Source organism: Hyaena hyaena, unplaced genomic scaffold (assembly GCF_003009895.1).
Source record: "Hyaena hyaena isolate Hyena2069 unplaced genomic scaffold, ASM300989v1 scaffold_58, whole genome shotgun sequence".
NCBI lineage: Eukaryota > Metazoa > Chordata > Mammalia > Carnivora > Hyaenidae > Hyaena > Hyaena hyaena.
The window spans coordinates 4,171,461-4,188,092 of NW_024080689.1; the positions used below are offsets into that span (position 1 = coordinate 4,171,461).

The 16,632-nt window shown below is 61.4% G+C and overlaps 2 protein-coding genes across 7 annotated transcripts; both read right to left on the minus strand.

The window, feature by feature from the left end:
- Window positions 1-326: 326 nt before the first annotated feature.
- On the minus strand, window positions 327-12,179 carry ACAP1 (ArfGAP with coiled-coil, ankyrin repeat and PH domains 1). Of its 2 annotated transcripts, none has more exons than XM_039231514.1 (22): window positions 12,076-12,179; window positions 11,483-11,540; window positions 7,740-7,859; window positions 7,530-7,583; window positions 7,374-7,432; window positions 6,961-7,144; window positions 6,799-6,843; window positions 6,590-6,685; window positions 6,394-6,468; window positions 6,202-6,311; window positions 4,666-4,717; window positions 4,475-4,575; window positions 3,817-3,940; window positions 3,506-3,717; window positions 2,936-3,005; window positions 2,703-2,797; window positions 2,424-2,593; window positions 1,804-2,135; window positions 1,288-1,397; window positions 1,095-1,205; window positions 754-803; window positions 327-510 (listed from the first exon to the last, which is right to left on the minus strand). In XM_039231514.1, exons 1-22 carry the CDS (start codon window positions 12,126-12,128, stop codon window positions 410-412), a joined length of 2,382 nt encoding a protein of 793 aa, XP_039087445.1. In that variant the 5' UTR covers window positions 12,129-12,179; the 3' UTR covers window positions 327-409. The 2 variants fall into 2 exon arrangements, with proteins under 2 accessions (XP_039087445.1, XP_039087446.1); XM_039231515.1 differs by having other exon boundaries at window positions 410-510; window positions 1,804-1,976.
- Window positions 5,681-15,973, minus strand: LOC120231395. 5 transcript variants are annotated; one of them, XM_039231519.1, is made up of 8 exons: window positions 15,484-15,973; window positions 15,049-15,156; window positions 14,840-14,911; window positions 14,599-14,687; window positions 14,255-14,494; window positions 13,797-13,944; window positions 13,554-13,691; window positions 12,849-12,986 (listed from the first exon to the last, which is right to left on the minus strand). In XM_039231519.1, the coding sequence occupies exons 1-7, from the start codon at window positions 15,966-15,968 to the stop codon at window positions 13,646-13,648; spliced, it is 1,188 nt and encodes a 395-aa protein (XP_039087450.1). In that variant the 5' UTR covers window positions 15,969-15,973; the 3' UTR covers window positions 12,849-12,986; window positions 13,554-13,645. The 5 variants fall into 5 exon arrangements, with proteins under 5 accessions (XP_039087451.1, XP_039087450.1, XP_039087447.1 ...); XM_039231516.1 differs by having other exon boundaries at window positions 14,587-14,687; XM_039231518.1 differs by lacking the exon at window positions 12,849-12,986 and adding an exon at window positions 13,151-13,308 and having other exon boundaries at window positions 14,587-14,687.
- Between the last annotated feature and the right edge of the window lie 659 nt (window positions 15,974-16,632).

The window sequence follows — 16,632 nt, forward strand, 5'->3', positions numbered from 1 at the left end:
ATGCCTCCGGGCCGGGGTGGCCGCAGCCAGCCTCTCCGGCGCGGCCCGACGCCAGCTCCCCCCAACGGAAAGCCGGCCCCCGGCCCACGCGGGCGGCCTCTCCCCGGCCTGACCCGTCTGGCCACGTCGCCCGACCCCGAGAGCCCCGCCCCAGGGCCGCGCGGCGCGAGGGCTGCGGCCGAAGCTTCCACCTAGTTGGTCCGGGAGGCGCCCCTTGCGTGACTCGAGCTCGCGAACCGCCGCCGCCCGCGCACCCCGGCAGCCGCAGCGCCCAGTCCCCGGCGCGGCCCGAAGGTGGCGCCCTGCGAAAGAACCACCTCGGGAAGCGCAATGCACAGCGGCTTTAATGACCAAAGGGCGGGCGGCGGGGGAGAGGGGGCTGGGGGCGCGGGCCCGCGAAATCCTGGGATCAGAGAGTGTGGAGGTCGTGGCTACGCCGGCTTAGCTTCTCCGGGTCGTCGGACGCCATGAGGGAAAAGTCGCGGAAGATGTCCAGATACGTCTCGTCTCCTGGGTGGGGGGAGGGAGGGCTGGGCGGGCGCGGCGGGAGGGGGCCCCGAGGGCGCGCCGTCGGCGCAGCGCCCTAGCGGGTTCCCCGCTCTGTTCCGCGGACCCCGCGCGCCAGCTGCGCCCCACACAGGTTTGTCGCAAAAGTGCTGACATTAATCAGTGCTGCTGAGCGCGACGGGGCCCGGGCTTCGGGGGCCAGAAGCCCAGAGTTACAGTGTGGGCGCGGGGCGCGGGGTACTTTACCTGCCTGGCCCTGGGCCGCTTCGGCCTCCCTCATCTTTGCCAGTCGTAGCCTGAAGGGGAAGGAATGAAGGTGTGCATGACTTTTTCTTCCCTCCCCCCACTCGGACTTCCCGTCCTCTAAGCTGGGTTAATTCACCTGCTCCCCTGGGGTCCAGTGCTTAAAGGCGTTCGTCAGCCTCGAACGCCCCGCACTCAGGACGAACTCCCCATCCGTGGACCCTACCCGGCCCCCTTCGTACTCCGCCCCCCAATCTGCACTGAGGACAGCCCTGGCCGGAGCCAGGTCCTGGAGCCGGCCCAGGCCTTCGGGGCGTTGGCCCCGCCCCCTCAGGCGGCCTTACAGGGTGACGATGTCAGCATTGGCTGTTTCCATGGCGATGGTCAGGGGGTCCTTGCCTTCCGAGTCCCGAGCTCCCAGATCGGCCCCCCGTTTCAGGAACAGGCAGGCCAGCCTGGAAAGGGCAGCCAGGGTCAGCGGGCCACTCACCCTACCCGGGCCGCCTTTCCCACAGCCATCGTCCCCGCTGCCCCTACCCCGTGTGGCCGAGAATGGTGGCATGGTGGAGCGGCCCGCGGCCGTGGTTGTCCGTTTGGTTCACATTCGCCCCGTTCTGGAGGAGAAACTCACAGGCCAGAAGGGAATTCTGCAGCGAGAGGTTTGCGAGCGGGGAGAGACAGTGGCATCTTTAGAAGCAGGCCAAAGATATTTGGGGATGGGGCCAGTTCAGAGGGTGGGGTAGGGGAACCAGCAGTGTGGGGTTCCCCTGGCTCAGGCTCTGCCCTAGCTCTTTACAGTATTCATACGTTAAAGCCGCAGTGCAGCCTCAGACAAGGTATGTTATTCCCATTTTCCAGGTGTGCAAACTGAGGCACAAAGAGTCACCAGCTTGCATTTAAAGCCAGGTTGTCTGCTTCCAAACCACACACGGTTCGCAACCAGTCTCTGTGGGTTATCACTCCCGCTGGGGTGGGAGGAGGGGGTAGGAGCTGGGCTCAGGGTCACAGTGGGAATCAGAGAGGGGGAGCCTCCGGGTGGGGGCGGGGACTCACGGCAGCTGTGGCCTGGATCAGTGGAGTGGCATTCTCCCGACTCCCGTTGACCCAGTTGACATCAGCTCCGTGGGCGAGGGCATCCGCCATGGTGGGGAGGGATGGAGGGTGCCCCGCAGCTCGAAACAGCAGGGCCCCAGGGTGGAGGCTGTCCAGGTCATCAGAGGGGTGCTCTGTTAGGGCGTGGGAAGAAACCCTCAGCACGGTCCGCTGACGCTCTACCGGGACAGGACATTTCTCGGTTGTGGGCGGGCCTTCAGGACCCGCGGTCCCTGGGTAGGAGGTGGAGGCATGATGGTGGGGGGCAGGAGGTGCCTGTGTGTGCGCGGTCCCTGGGGCAGGGGGGAGAGACGGCATCACTTACCTCTCCCTGTCCAACTACCTTCACCTCGAACGTCACTCACCCGCAGCTGCCTACTCCCAGCCCTACGCTCCTTCCCCTTCTTCCCCTAACCCCCAAACTCTTGCCTGGTAACACCAGCGCTGCTGGGGCCTGCGCCCCGCCCCCCAGTACTGGCAAGGGGAAGGCTCGGGCCTCTGTGCTCTGTGCCTCCTCTAGGGGCCTGGCATAGCGCGGGGCACACAGCCAGGCTCCGTCAGTGCCCCGGCAGCCCTCTTACCTGGCCTGGATCTGCAGCTCCCGGGCTGGGGCCGGGCGGAAGGCTTTGGGGGCACGGGTGGCTGCACCCTGGGGGGCCCCCGGCCACCTCTCCGCCCTCGAATCTCGGGGAGCTTGGTGAGGAACTTCTTCTCCACGTATTTGGCATGAATCCAGGCCTCCTTCTCCTGCCTGGGAGAGTGTGGTGGGGAAGAGGGGGACCATGTTCCCTCCTGAGGTCCTGAACCCTCCTCCTCCCCCACAGCAGGCGGCCCCCCCCCCACAGCCACCCCGGCCTCACCGGGAGCAGGTGGGCCCGGGCTTCTTCACGGCCATGGCCTCCACCCGCGCCTCGTAGATCCGGTTGATGACCACGTTCCCCAGCTCGCACATAAGCTTCGGTGGGTCCAGGCAGAGGCAGAGCCAGACGGTGGGGGGGGGGGGGGGGATGAAGGTGAGTGTGGCAGCCCTGGGACTCAGCCCCCCCAGTTCCCTGTCCCATCAGGAGCCACCCCTCCCCGGCCCCCCAGTCACCTTCACCAGCTCTGGCTCCCATGAGTCAAGGGTCAGGGACCGCACTTTGGAGAAGTGAACTCCAAGGCTCCTGAGGGGCAGAGTGGGGGTCAGGTCCCTTGTGGGGGGGCAGCAGCCGCGGCTCCCCAGGGGGACTTGGAGGCAGGGCCCCCCCACCCCTGCAGCAGAGGTGCTGGCCAGGTGGGGGGCAGGGCAGCGGGCCACGTGGCCTTGCTCTGCTCACGGTTCCCCCCTTCTCCCTCCTACATTTCATTTTCAGCGTCTTCATTTTCCCCACACGTGCCCTGACACTCCCCCCTCCTTCTACCAGGCTGACTCGGGCGGAGGGCGTCCTAGACTTGCTAGGGCCTGGTGACCTCTCCTCTCTCTGCTCCCTGACCCTCAAGAGCCCTGACCCCACGCTCAAGCCAATAAGCATCTCTGGCCAGACCAGGACACTGTGCCCAGTGCCCGCCAGCATCTAAGAAAGTAAGCCAGGGCAGGGTGGGAGGGAGGTGTCCCTGACGGGCTCAATCCCGCCCCCACCCCACCCCACCCCCACCCCCACCACAGCCGGTCACGGGTGGTGACCTGTGGATGCCGGAGCACTGGATGCAGAGGGTGACGCCGAGGTTGATGCTGGCCCACTCGGGGGCGGGCTCTCGGCAGTCACAGCACTGGGCGTTGCCGTCCACGCTCTGCACCTGGGCTGCCACGTGCCCGGCTCCGCTAGAGTCCCTTCCCCTGGCCGCTCCGCCATAGGCCATGGTGGCCGAGGAGCCCACGGCCAGGTGTCCTGAGCCCTGGGGGGAGACAGGGGAAGACAGAGTGGCCATGGGGCCCGGGGAAGGGGTGCCTCGTCTCCCCGGGCAGCCGGGCCCCGCACCCTCGTGTTAAGGCACCTGGCCTGGCCCCCACGGGCTGTCGTCGAGGCGAGCCTGGCTGAAGGCCGTGGCTATGCTGCTCTGCACGGCATTGGTCCACAGCTGCAGGAGGCGCTCCGAGTCGGCCTGCAGGAAGCAGGACCTGGGCAGGAGGGGAGGGGGGGCGGGGGGGTGTCTGAGGCCTGGGGGGCCGCGTGGGAGGTGACAGCTGCTACTTAACCCGGACCAGTCGTAAAGAGATACGAAATACCAGCTGGATAGAAATGCGGCACCAGCTGGTCTTATCTTTCTTTTTTCTTTTTTCTTTTTTTTAATTTCTAATGTTTTTATTTATTTCTGAGAGAGAGAGAGAGAGACAGCGTGAGCAGAGGAGGGTCAGAGAGAGAGGGAGACACAGAATCCGAAGCAGGCTCCAGGCTCGAGCCTGACGCGGGGCTCGAACCCACAAACCGTGAGATCATGACCTGAGCCGAAGTCAGATGCTTAACCAACTGAGCCACCCAGGCGCCCCGGTCCTATCTTGCTAAATATCTCCTGTCCCCCCGAAAGCACCCCATCCCAGACTGCCCTCCAATCCAGCCACCAAAGCATTAATGCCGGGCGCCACACGGGGGGCCTCTGAGACGCCCCTTTTCCTTGCATCAGGGTGGCGCCCCCCCCCCCACCATGCACTCACTTGCTGGGCGACACCACCTCGAAGCAAAACCGCCTTTCCGAGTCAGGGCAGACCTTCACCGTGCAGAGACGAAGGTCATCCACCACTACGGTCACAGGGTCCTGGAACGGGAAGGTGGTGAGGGGCAGCCAGCCCGCCGCAGGGAGCCCAAGTGTCCCCGGGCCCCAGCACCCAGGGCCCTGCCTCCCTACCTTGTACTTCTTCTGATAGACCAGTTGGTTGCTCTGAATAGTGAACCAGCGTCTGGAGGTGGAGGAAAGAGAGTTGTGGGCATGGGCAGCACTGGGATGAGCTGGGGACAGCAGTGGTGCAGAGGCTGCGCCCTCCGCCCCGGGAGAGCTGGGCTGACTGTCCCCACCGCGGGACGCTGCAGAGGAGGGCACTGAGCTGTGCAAGGCGGGGCATGGCGGGCGGGGCTGCTCGCATCTCCCACAGCCCAGATTTGATAATGTTTGGAAGGGAACCTTCCAGCACACGGCAGTAAAATGCTTTTTCCAATAAAATTGGTCTATGCATATAATTTTAAAAATGTCTACAGTATACATATATATTTTTTAAGTTAATTTTGAGAGAGAGAGAGAGAGTGTGAGCAGGGGAGGGGCAGAGAGAGAGAGGGAGACACAATCCAAAGCAGGCTCCAGGCTCTGAGCTGTCAGCACAGAGACCAACGCGGGGCTTGAACCCACGGACCACGAGATGGTGACCTGAGCTGAAGTTGGACGCTTAACCGACTGAGCTACCCAGGCACCTGTACACGCCTGTGTACACCTGGGCACCCAGGCACCTGGAAACAGTCGCTACACCCAGCACAGTGTGGCTGGAACGCACAACCCCAGAGACCAAGAGTTGCGTGCCCTGGTCACTGGGCCAGCCAGGCGCCCCGAGTCTATTGCCACAGTTTTTTTTTTTTTTTTGACAGGTGGAGGTATATTATGGAAGGGGCTCAACTTTCTAATTTGCACAAATATCCCACATGGGCTGGCAGTGACCCCAGAAGGGGAAGGAGGGGAGGCAGAGCAGGTGACCCCCCCCCGCCCTGCGCCACACTTGCCACGGCTCCTAAGTCCCCACAGAAGCCAACAAGGCCCTATCGTTGTGCACAGTTAGCTCCGACTCCACCTCTGCCGGCTTCTTCCTCCCGCGTCCACACCACGTGCCCGCTCTGCTCCTCCAACGCCCCGGGTTTTTCAGAGCCTTGGCACTGCCTCCTCCTCCTGCCTAGAAAATTCTCCCCGCAGAGACCTTTCAAGTCTCCACTCAGAAGTCACCTTCTCATGAAGCCTTCCCTGACTGCCCTATTTAAAACGGCAACCCCGGGGTGCCCGGGGGGCTCAGCCGACTGAGCGTCCAACTTCAGCTCAGGTCACAATCTCACGGTTCGTGAGTTCGAGCCCCGCGTCGGGCTCTGTGCTGACAGCTCGGAGCCTGGAGCCGCTTCGGGTTCTGTGTCTCTCTCTCTCTGCCCCCTGCCCCATTCACGCTCTATCTCTCTCAAAAATAAACATTAAAAAAATTTTTTTAAACATTGAAAACTGCAACCCTCCCCAGGTCTCCGCATCTCCTGCTTTATTATTTTTCTCCGATGCTACTCTTACCATCCAACGTAACAGAATCTACTGTCACGTTCACTGCGGGTTCCCTTTGTGTTTTCTCACGGTGCTTAGCTCACAAAACCACCCAAAAAACACTGACCCGAGGGGGCGCGGCTCCGGGGCGTCTCTGCTCACCTGCTCCAGGTTTTAAATGCGTTGCTGGCCCGCTTGAAGAGATGTCCTTCCATGACCAGGCCGCCAGGCCCCTCCTTCAGGGTTGGCTCTGGCTCCTCCCCACCCAGCTCCTGGGGACACAGGGCAGCTGGGGGGGGGGGGGGGGGGGGGGGGGGGGGGGGCGGCACCCTCCTGCGGGCGGGAGACCCTCACCTTCTGTTTTAGCAGCACGTGCCTCTGCTCCATGTCCCTCCTCTCTCGAGCCGAATTCAGGACCAGCTGGTGCAACTGGGCACGGGAGGGGCATTTCAGATGTCCCCAGCGTCCCCCTCCCCGAACAGGACCAGGACAGGCATCTCGGGGCCCCCCACACCCCCCCTCCACCACCGCCCACTCCCTGGGGCCCTACCTGGGCGCCCAGGTCCCTGCGATACTGGGCCAGTCTGCCCAGTTCCTCGTGGCCCTGCTGGAAATGGGTAGCCTGGGCCTCCACCAGACGCAGCACCTGGGCGACAGGGTGGGGGGCAGAGCTGACGAGGGACCCGCCTGTCTTTCCCTCCTCCCTCCTGCCCCCTGCGCCCAGCAGGCCCCTTGCCCGCCTGCCCTGCCCCAACTCACAAACTCCATGATGTCAAATTTCCTCTTGTCCTCAATCACGTTGATCTGGGGGCCCCCAAAAGATGGTGGGGGGTGAGTCTCGAAAACATGGCATCCCCTCCCACCTCCCACCGGGGGCTGCGGAGGGTCCCGGGGCCCCAGGGGACAGGCTGGGGTGGGCACCTGCAGTGCATAGTCTAGTGCTCGACCCCGGTACCCGGCCCTCGCGATTTTCAGAGCAGCTCCCGCCTCTTCGGCCTCCTGGGCCCGGCGCCGGGGGACCTCGGCGTTGTGGATCAGGGCAGCCTCCAGGCTCTCAGCCCCCTTCCAGAAATCCCGGCGAGCCTCTCGGAAGGCCCGGAGGCCTCTGCGGGGTTGGAGGACAACACACACCCACAGGTGCCCCGCCTGCCCCCCCCCCCAGGCAGAGGGATCCCCTGCGGAGGCCCGCTCGAGGGCCTTCTGGACAGGACCCTGTGGGGGGGTGTCGGGATGGGGACGGCAGTCAGCCCACTGGAAACCCCCCACCGCACAGCTCCTTCCTCCAGGGAAGAGGGACGCAGCACGGGTCCCCTCCCCACTCACTCCCCACTCACTCCTTGACCAGCGTCTGGATTTGCTGCTGCAGGGTGTGCTGGGTGGCGTCCAGCAGCTCCTGACGGGGGGTGGAGCAGACGCCAGCAGGTGAAGGTCGGGCGCAGACAGCCCTGATGCCCCGGCCCCCCGCCCCGGCGCCACCCTCCCCCGCTCACCGCGTGGCTGTCCAGCTTGTGGCTGAGGCTCTGGGTGAATTTGTCCAGACATTCCTGGGCGTGGAAAGTCAGAGAGAGAGAGAGCAGCGGGCATGGGGCGGCAGGACCCCGGCTCTGGACCCTGCCCCGCCCTGGCCTGGGACCTGCAGACCCCCGCCGACCCTCCCCTTCCAGCCCCCCCCCCCAGCCTGGTTGCAGCCCCCTACCTACCGCCATCATGGGCTCTGGTGGACCCAGGCGGGCCAGGTCACAAATGCCGGCGATGAAGGTGCGGCCGGCGGCGAGGTAATGACGCCCACTTTCCAGGAGGCTGTTCCCCATCTTGAGGAGCTGAGAAGCAACAGGGAGGGGTGGGGAGTTGCGTGGCGCCCCCACAGCGGCCCCCCTGCCTCTCCCTTCCCAGGGCCGCATCCCTCCTTCGCTGAGCCCCTACTCCCAGGCGCTAACACACAGCTAGCGCTTTCTCATCTCCTCCGGCTCCGTGCCTGGAGGCGAAGTCCTCCCAGCCTGTGACCAAAGCCACTGACAGCTGGCTCCAGCCTATCTTTCTCCATCCACTTCCACGTATCCCTCCCTGCCCGGGCCCAGCCGCCTGGATCCAGAGCTTTCCAGAAACTCCATGCTCACGCACTGTACGGCTCACAGGGCAAAGGCGCTGCCTGGGTGGTTTTAATTCTAGCCGTCTCTACCCGCAGGAGCTTTCCCATTCTGTGCACACGGAGCAATTTCCCTCATGAACAGGAATGGCAGAGGGCCCGTTAGGGTGTTCCGAGGGCCCATTTTGCTGCAACCCCCCTTCGGCTGACAAACAAGGGGGCTTGAGAAATAACGGGAGAGTTGGGGCGCCTGGGTGGCCCAGTCGGTTGAGCGTCTGACCTCGGCTCAGGCCATGATCTCACGGTTGGAGGGTTCGAGCCCCGCGTCGGGCTCTGTGCTGACAGCTCGGAGCCTGGAGCTGCTTCCGATTCTGTGTCTCCCTCTCTCTCTGCCCCTCCCCTGCTCACACTCTTTCTGTCTCTCAAAAATAAATAAACATTAAAATCAATCAACTAATTTATTAAATAAATGCAAGAAATAAGGGGACAGCTGAGTGGCCCGAGGAGGGTCCCTGTGGTAGGGCCAGGCGGCCGAGTCAGAAACCAAAGTGAGGTTTCCTGACTTCTTGGCCTTGTTATCTTCTGTCACTGCACTGCCCCCCGAGGTGACACCACTCGGCTCTGGCCTGAGTCGCCGCAGCAGGGCTGCACAAGTGTTTGTGGAGCCCCTCAGCGCGGCCCGGGGGACAGGAGACCGCCAGGGACGTCCTGTGTAACGATCCTGGGCAGCGGGGGCCCACGAGAGCTTGGGCCACCTGGGTTCTCCGTGGACTTTTCCTGAACTGGAAATCACTTTCTAGGGCTCGTGAAGGCTGCAGGAATTACAGCTTGACCTGATGGTCGCTGACAGGCTCAGTGACGGTCAGGAAACCAACCACACCCCAACCTCACTGGAGGTCACCATGAGACCTGTGCCACCAGGACCCAGGACCCAGACGCTCCCAACCTGGCTGGGTGCAGCCGGGGCATAGAGCACCCAGGTTCCTCTTTTCTCTTTTTATTCTTTTCTTTTCTTCCTTCCTTCCTCTTCCTTCTTTTATTTACACTTGTTTATTTTTGAGAGACAGAGAGAGAGAGAGAGCATAAGCACGGGAGGGGCAGAGGGAGAGGGAGACACAGACTCTGAAACAGGCTCCAGGCTCTGAGCTGGCAGTCAGCACAGAGCCCGACGCGGGGCTCGAACCCACAAACCGCAAGATCATGACCTCAGCGAAAGTCGGACGCTTAACCGACTAAGCCACCCAGGCGCCCCTCTAATAAAATTTTTTTAATAGAGAGAGAGAGACAGCATGAGCAGGGGAGGATCAGAGAGAGGGAGACACAGAATCCGAAGCAGCTCCAGGCTCCGAGCCGTCAGCACAGAGCCCGATGTGGGGCTCGAACCCACGAACCGCGAGATCATGACCTCAGCGAAAGTCGGACGCTTAACCGACTAAGCCACCCAGGCGCCCCTCTAATAAAATTTTTTTAATAGAGAGAGAGAGACAGCATGAGCAGGGGAGGATCAGAGAGAGGGAGACACAGAATCCGAAGCAGCTCCAGGCTCCGAGCCGTCAGCACAGAGCCCGATGTGGGGCTCGAACCCACGAACCGCGAGATCATGACCTGAGCCAAAGTCGACGCTTAACCGACTGAGCCACCCAGGCGCCCCCTTATGATTTCCTTAATAACGCTTTCTCTCTTCTAGCCCCCTTTATTGTATAAACAGTATACAATACACACACCACATGAAATATTCGTTAATCAACTGTTTATGTTACTGGTAAAGCTTCTGGTCAGTGGCAGGCTATCAGTTAAGTTTTTGGGGATTCAAGAATTATATGTACAGTTTTGATTCTGTGGGGGGGGGGGTCAGTGCCCCTAATCTTTATGTTGTTGAAAGGTCAACTGTATTTGCAAAACAGCTAAAATCTAAGTAAGGTCCATAGACAGGCATTGAATCATGCCGATGTCCATTTCCTGGTTTTGGTAAAAGTACTAGGATCACACAAGATGCCGCCAGTGTGGGAGGCTGGGCGAGGGGTGTGTGGGACCTCTCCGTACCGTCTACAGGCTTTGTGACTTCTTGTGAGACTATAATTAACTCAAAATAGAACAGTTTTATTTAAAAATATATATTACTTTATCATGGGGGCACCTAGGTGGCTCAGTCGGTTAAGCGTCCGACTCTTGATTTCAGCTCAGGTCATGATCTTAGTTTCATGGGTTCGAGCCCCGCCACTGGCTCTGCGCTGAGCTTGGAGCCTGCTTGAGATTCTCTCCCTCCCTCCCTCTGCCCCTCTCCCCCACAGGGCTCTCTCTCTAAAACAAATACAATGAAAAACATTCTTATTAAAAAAGAAAGAGAAAACACTTGGCAAGTGTGAGAGACACACTGCAAGGGGACCTGGAGGTTCCCTCTCTTGCATTATCCCCGCCCCCCGAGTGTGACACACGTGACTTGATCCTACCCAACAGGACACAGCAAAGGCCATGGGTCTGCGCACCCATGGTCAGGTTGTGGCATGGGGCAGAGGTGCCAGACGCCGCTGTTCCTGAGACCTCACTTCCGTGTAAATCGAGGCCGTATTTGCACCATGTGCTACAAAACCCCTCCCACTGGCCTTGAGGAAGCAAGCCGCTTTGATGGGAACTGCCTAGGCAGGGGGGGCCACAGGGCAGGGGACAGCATGGCTTCAAGGAGGTGAAGGTCTCAGTCCCACAGCAGCAAGGAGCTGAAGTCTGCCGTCAACCTCAGGAGCTTGGAAGGAGACCCCGAGCCTCCGATCGACTGCAGTGCATGAGACCCTGAGCAGAGGGCCAGCTAAGCTGTGCCCAGCTCCTGACCCGCAAAAACTATGACAACAAATGTGCCTTGTTTTATGCCACTAAATTTGGAATAACTTGTTACACAGCAGTAGAAAGCTAACGCACTGATACATATGTAACATGTGAGGCTGGGGTCAACGCTATGGGGAAAAACCAAACCCAGTAAAGGGGCAGGGAGTGTTTACAAGTGCGTGTGTACATTTTATAAAGCGTAGCCCTGGAGGGCCCTAGTGGCCTGTGTTTAAGTGTCTCACTGTTTTGCTTCCCAAAGGCTGGCTGTCAGCTCCCTGGGGGCAGAGCCGTCTTGCTGTCCTGAGGCCCAGGACCTGGCGTAATTTTGGGCTCACAGCCGCCCCAGTAAAACCCACAAGTTGAGTCTCGTCTTCCAGGACCCCGAGCTCTTGGAGGGTGTGGAACTTCCATCTCCTCCTTCTCTATAGCCCCCAAAGTATTTACCCAACACGGTTAGCACTCAGAAACCCCTGGAACTCCTTCGAGGTCTCCAAGTTTCTCCCTGGCCCCGCCCCTCTCCTCTTAAGCCCATGCTACCTTTTCCAGCCGGGTATCCAGTTCTGACACCTCGGCTTCCACCATCTCGATAGAGGCCCTGGGAAAAGAGGGGTCAGGGGAACAGAGCTTGGGTGTGTGTGGTTGTGCGCCCCAGTGGGGCTGGGGCTGCGATGAGGGGGGAAGGGGGAAGACAGAAAAGGCTGATGGGGTCAGAAAACCTGCCCGCCAGCCCTGGCTGTCACCCTGGGCGGCCTGAGAGCTAGCAGGGCCCAGACCAGAGCAGGAAGGGTAAAAAGAGAGGTGGATGTGGCGAGGGCAGGAAGTTGCTAACCGCCCCAGCAGGTGCTGGGGGAGGGGCAGGGTCCCAGGCGCCGGAGGAGGTAGTGTCTGCTCTGGGGAAAAGAGGGGCTATGAGGCCCCCTCTGCACAAGAAGGGCGGGTGGAGAGCATCAGAGTCTGGGGGTTCATAGTCGAGGCGCTACTAGGGCCTAAGAATGGCCTAGAAGCTCGATCCTGTCCCTTTGAGACTTAGTCCCTGGAAAGATGTCTGGTCTGGGCAGGGGTGTGGTGTGTCCACTGCGGACGGGGGTCGGACCTCACTCCCTCTGCCACCCAGACGTGTGCACACTTACCGGAATCGGGGTGAGTCCTTGAGACACTCCTCGAAATCCAGCTTGACCGTCATCTCGCCGACCGCACGGGGAGGGGAGGGCCGGATGGCGGGGGGGGGGGGGGGGGGGGGGGGGCTGCAGGGGGAAAGCACTCCCTGCCCCCGGAGGGGTTGAGGAGGCTGAGGAGGGGGGGATCCTCTCCTAGGAAGAGCCTGGGGAGGGGGTAGGAGGCTCAATTCCTTCCCAAAGGGTTAGGGGTGTCCAAGGAGGAGCTCTCACCTCACACTTGCAGACAGCACCGGGAGGGGCGGAGGCGGGGCGGCAGAAAAGCCACAGCCCCACCCACAGAGACTATCTTCAGTCCCCTTCCTCCCCAGTTCCAGAACCCGCTTCTGTCTCCTTCAGCCGTGCTGGGGGCCAGGGGTGGCGGGCAGATACCCTCTCCAGTCCTGATTCTGCCACTCAGAGGCTGTGTGACCCCGGGCCAGCTCTCTGATTCCTCAGTTTCCTCATCTGGAAGATGGGCAAGATGACCTCCCCACCCAGGGCCATTGTAGCAATTAAAGATGACGACACTGGCACATTTGTGGTTGATAGAGTCCTACCACCCAATCACTGGCCCCCTGCGGCAGTGGGGGGATTTCTGGGCACCGAGTCCAGTGCCCCAGGCAGCTCCAAGCTTTCTTCTCCCCTCTGCCTGCTGTGGTTTCCTGTACGCGGCAGGCCTTCCCTCCTCCCCTCTCCTCCGTGAATGAGCAGGCCCAGGCCCGGCTAACGATGCGGGGCACCCAGGCTCCTTGCACTGCTCTTTATTGTCCACCTTGAGGACAGTGAGGGCAGGGGGAAGCTGGGACCCACCCCATCCCCAGCTGGCTACATTTTCCATGGTTTGGCTTTCTCCTCTTGCGTCCACTGAAGACGTAGGGCTCCATCTGGAGAGAGAAATGACCGGGTTACTGGCTTCCTTGCAGCAGGAGATCTGGCCCACATGACCCTGCAACTCTCTAGAACTCACCCATTTAGGCCTTCTCCCTTCCCAGCTGGTTCAGGCAGCCCCCTTGCCCCCGCCCCGTCCCCCCCACCCCCACCGCCCAGGCTCATGTCTGCATTAGTTTTTGTTTGGGGACTTTGAGTGGCTGCCACGCTCCGTCTCCAAGCATTCTGGGCTTTGCCAGGCAAGTTCCTTGGATACCAGCCACTGACACCAGCCCGACTCTGATCTGGACCCATGGTCTCTGTAGGACAGAGCAGCACCTGGAGGGGGTGGGGGCAGAGGGGAGTCGGGGGGGGGGTGTGTGGGACCAATAGCTACTTTGAGGCTGGAGGGGGTCCCAACCCCTTCCAAGCCTCCCTGGCTCCTCTCGGTACAACGTGGGCCTTGCACACCAGGATGCTTGAGGCCGCTCTTAGCATCTGTTGCTGGTCTACCGATATGCAAAGAAGGGGGGTGGGGGGATGGGAGCTGGCCAGGAGCCAGCTAGGGGGGCTGGTGCCCTCACCAGGCTGCGATTTTGTCGCTGTCACTTTCAGGCAGTCCTTGGTGGCCTTGTGATCCTGAGCGGGGCTTCCGGGGTGGTCCAACAGACGGACCTCAGTGCTTATGGGATTCTCCATCGCCCAGTTCAAGTTTGCAGAGCCTGGAAGCACCACAGGGTCAAGGCTGGGGCACCCCTCGGTCTGGGGCTGTCGCACCCCCACCCTGGGCTGGGCCGGCCGCGCTCTCACTGGGGTGGGGGGAGCACCTCAGGTATCTTCCTTTGATGTAATACTCCTTGCGTTGCTGCAGGTCAGTCTCCTGGTCTGACCTGATGGGGGCTGGCGCTGGGCACTGGTTTCTGAAGGCAGGAGAATCTGACGAGTCATCCCAGCCCATCTGAGTCTTATGGCCACCTAGGGTATCAGGGACCCCCAGGTGTCCATTATGGCCCCATCTGCAGGGGAGAAGTTCCAGCCCTGGGTTTTCGTCTCACTTCTCTTGCCTCTTCCCGTATTAGAAAATACCAGTGACGTCTCCATCCCCTGTGGTTTTCTTGGGATTCCTGAGGACTATTCTGACGAGGTCCCCACCCCAGCTGTCTTGTCTTCCCTGAGGGTCACCTCCCAGCAGGGCCCTGGGCCAATGGCCACGGAGAAAGACAGGGCATGGTGAAGACTCTGGACTACAATTCCCATGAGCCCCTGGGGTCCCACCATAGCTAACCCTTGGCTTCTGGGATATGGTTCCTGATCACCAGGCCAATCTCATCTTTGACTCCTCTGGCCAGTCCTCCGGTCCAGCCTGTCGCCACAGGCCTGGGCTCCGGGTCCAGCATCATGCCCCGACCGCCACCGCCTTCTTTGCTGTTGTGCTTGTTATCATCGAAGAGAAAACTTTTCCGAGTCCTGAAGAACTTTCCTTCATCATAGTGCGTCTTCCGGCGGTTGTCGAAGTCGCTGGAGTCTGCGGGCCATTGTAAGAAGCTTGGCTTTCCCGCCAGGCGCCAGACTCTCGCTGACAGTTCCCCCTGCCTCCCCTTTCCGCTCAGTCCCCACCCTTCATCTCACGTGTCTTGGAAAAGTGGTCTGGAGCCCCCGAGCTTCTGTTATCACTGTACTGGAGGACCTTGGGATAGAGCGTGTCCATTTTTGCCAACCTGAAGAGGAGGGAGCCTGGTGGGGGGCACCAAAGGGAAAGAACAAGGAGGGGCAGGTGGGAGATGGGGCCTAGCTGCCTGGGACCTCAGAGTTCAAGGGTGGAGGGAGGAAGAGGCCCCACAGCCCTACTGACCTCCGGCAGGGCTCTCACCTCTCGGCCAGCGCCTCGGGAGTCACTGCCTGAGAGGACGTCCCAGGCAGATCCTTATCACTGCCCTGCAGTCTGCAGAGGAGGGACGTAGCCGTGGTGAGGGGTGAGCATCTGGAAGGATCCAGTCCCTGCAGCCTCCCTGCCTCCCCCGACCCTCTTTGGAGAGGGAAGGATCTGGACTGAAGCGTTAGGGGCTGAGGGCTCAGCACCTGAGGTAGGGAGTGCTGGGCTCATCCACGTTCACAAATCCATGGTCCTTGTCAGCGGGGTGGTACGTGGCCAGGATACTCATTTCGTCCTCCCACTGAGACTTTTTCCTGGCGTAGGAGGACACAAGAAAGGGGTAGGAAAATTTCCCTCCGTCACTCTTTCATTCAGAAACTTCTCGCACCCGCTCGTAGTCTCAGCGGCGTAGGAGTGAGGACGGGGGTCACACCTAACGGTAATCACGGACGGTGTAGCCAGCGTTTACCCCGGAGCAGCTGCTCTCCCAGGGCCTGGAACGTCAGCTTTCCCACCCAATCGCCCTCGGCGGTCTCCCTTCTGGTTCTCAGGACCCCGCCCCTTCCCCTAGCTCCGCCCCCGTGTCCGAAACCCCTCCCTCCGGGCTCAGTGCACGGTGCCCGCCCAGCTGAGCTCCTTACTTCTCCGCAATGGGGCATTTCTGCATCAAGATGGAGCTGTTGTATTTTAGGATGCTCCGGGGCCGGTCCTCACAAGGTTTGTGGGAGTGCAAGCAAGCTGACTCGGAGCGGGGACTGCGTCCGGAGTTGTACACCCCAGACCCCTCGGACCCGAGGCTGTAGGTCCCGGATACACTGGTTTCAGGGAAGGGCGCATTTAATCCGCCTGGGTATGGGCCGGACCCAGGGCCGAGGTCCGCAACCTCCCCAGGGTGCCGGTGGGGTCCGGAACCGAGGACCGCTACCTCCCCGGACGGCCGGCTAGAGACAGGACTGATTCCCCCGGAGTGCAGGGAGGGCTCAGAACCGTGAAACGGGGCTACGCTGGAGAGCGGCCCGGCGTCTGCCTCGACTCCTCCGATTCCTCCAGGCACCCCCATGGTCGCCCCTCCCGGGGATTCCCCACTGGGGCCGCCGGCAGCCCCCAGAGCCGCGGGCTCCTCCATGGCCCCACCCGGGGGCCTCGCCCAGCTGCCCCGCCCCGCCTCCTTTCCCCACATAGCCCCGCCCCGAGGCCCCGCCCCCACCGTGGCGGGGGGCGGCGGGGGCGGCGGGGGTCAAGCCTGAGGCCCGAGTGCCCTCCCGCTCAGCTACCTGGAGCTGCGGCCCCAGCATCGAGACTTTACATAGGGACCTGGGGCTAGCGGCCCCTCCGGTTGCCCCTCCCTTTCTGTCCCCCCCCAAGGCCTTTCTTTGTCTCTCGGATTTGTTCCCGCCCTTCTTCCCCAGCACCGCCCTCATCCGAATTATCCAATCCTAGTCAGGGGTCCCAATCACGGGGGGTTGGGGGGGGAAGAAGCCTTAATTGTGACGTCACAGGCCTCCAGCCTCAGCGCGAGCTCCGACAGCTAGGCTGGGGGGCATGATAGCTCGGGGTTTTTGGGGGGTACGGCTGCCTGCTAGGGTTTCGTTGGACTCTTCATCCGTGGCTCTAAGATTTAAGGGTTTGGCTAGGTTGGAGTTCAAGGTGGGCTTTGGGAATATCACGAGCCCCTTCTCCTCCCCCAAAGCCGGCCCGCTTTGCCTCTCACGGGAGGTGCGCTACAAAGTCGAGAGATTGCGACAGTGTCGCAAAACATGTCCGGTCCCGGCGGTACGGAGAGCAGAGGT

Excerpts from the sequence above, each read along its gene's own strand:
- ACAP1 (XM_039231514.1), bottom strand. The coding sequence starts at position 12,128 with ATGACGGTCAAGCTGGATTTCGAGGAGTGTCTCAAGGACTCACCCCGA. Across the intron at positions 2,798-2,935 it reads GGGAGCCAGAGCTGGTGAAG|CTTATGTGCGAGCTGGGGAA; the intron begins GTGACTGGGGGG and ends GACCCACCGAAG. Across the intron at positions 804-1,094 it reads AATGCTGACATCGTCACCCT|GCTACGACTGGCAAAGATGA; the intron begins GTAAGGCCGCCT and ends CTTCCCCTTCAG.
- LOC120231395 (XM_039231516.1), bottom strand. The coding sequence starts at position 15,968 with ATGGAGGAGCCCGCGGCTCTGGGGGCTGCCGGCGGCCCCAGTGGGGAA. Across the intron at positions 15,157-15,483 it reads AAATGCCCCATTGCGGAGAA|GAAAAAGTCTCAGTGGGAGG; the intron begins GTAAGGAGCTCA and ends CTCCTACGCCAG. Across the intron at positions 14,495-14,586 it reads CAAGACACGTGAGATGAAGG|ACTCCAGCGACTTCGACAAC; the intron begins GTGGGGACTGAG and ends AATGGCCCGCAG.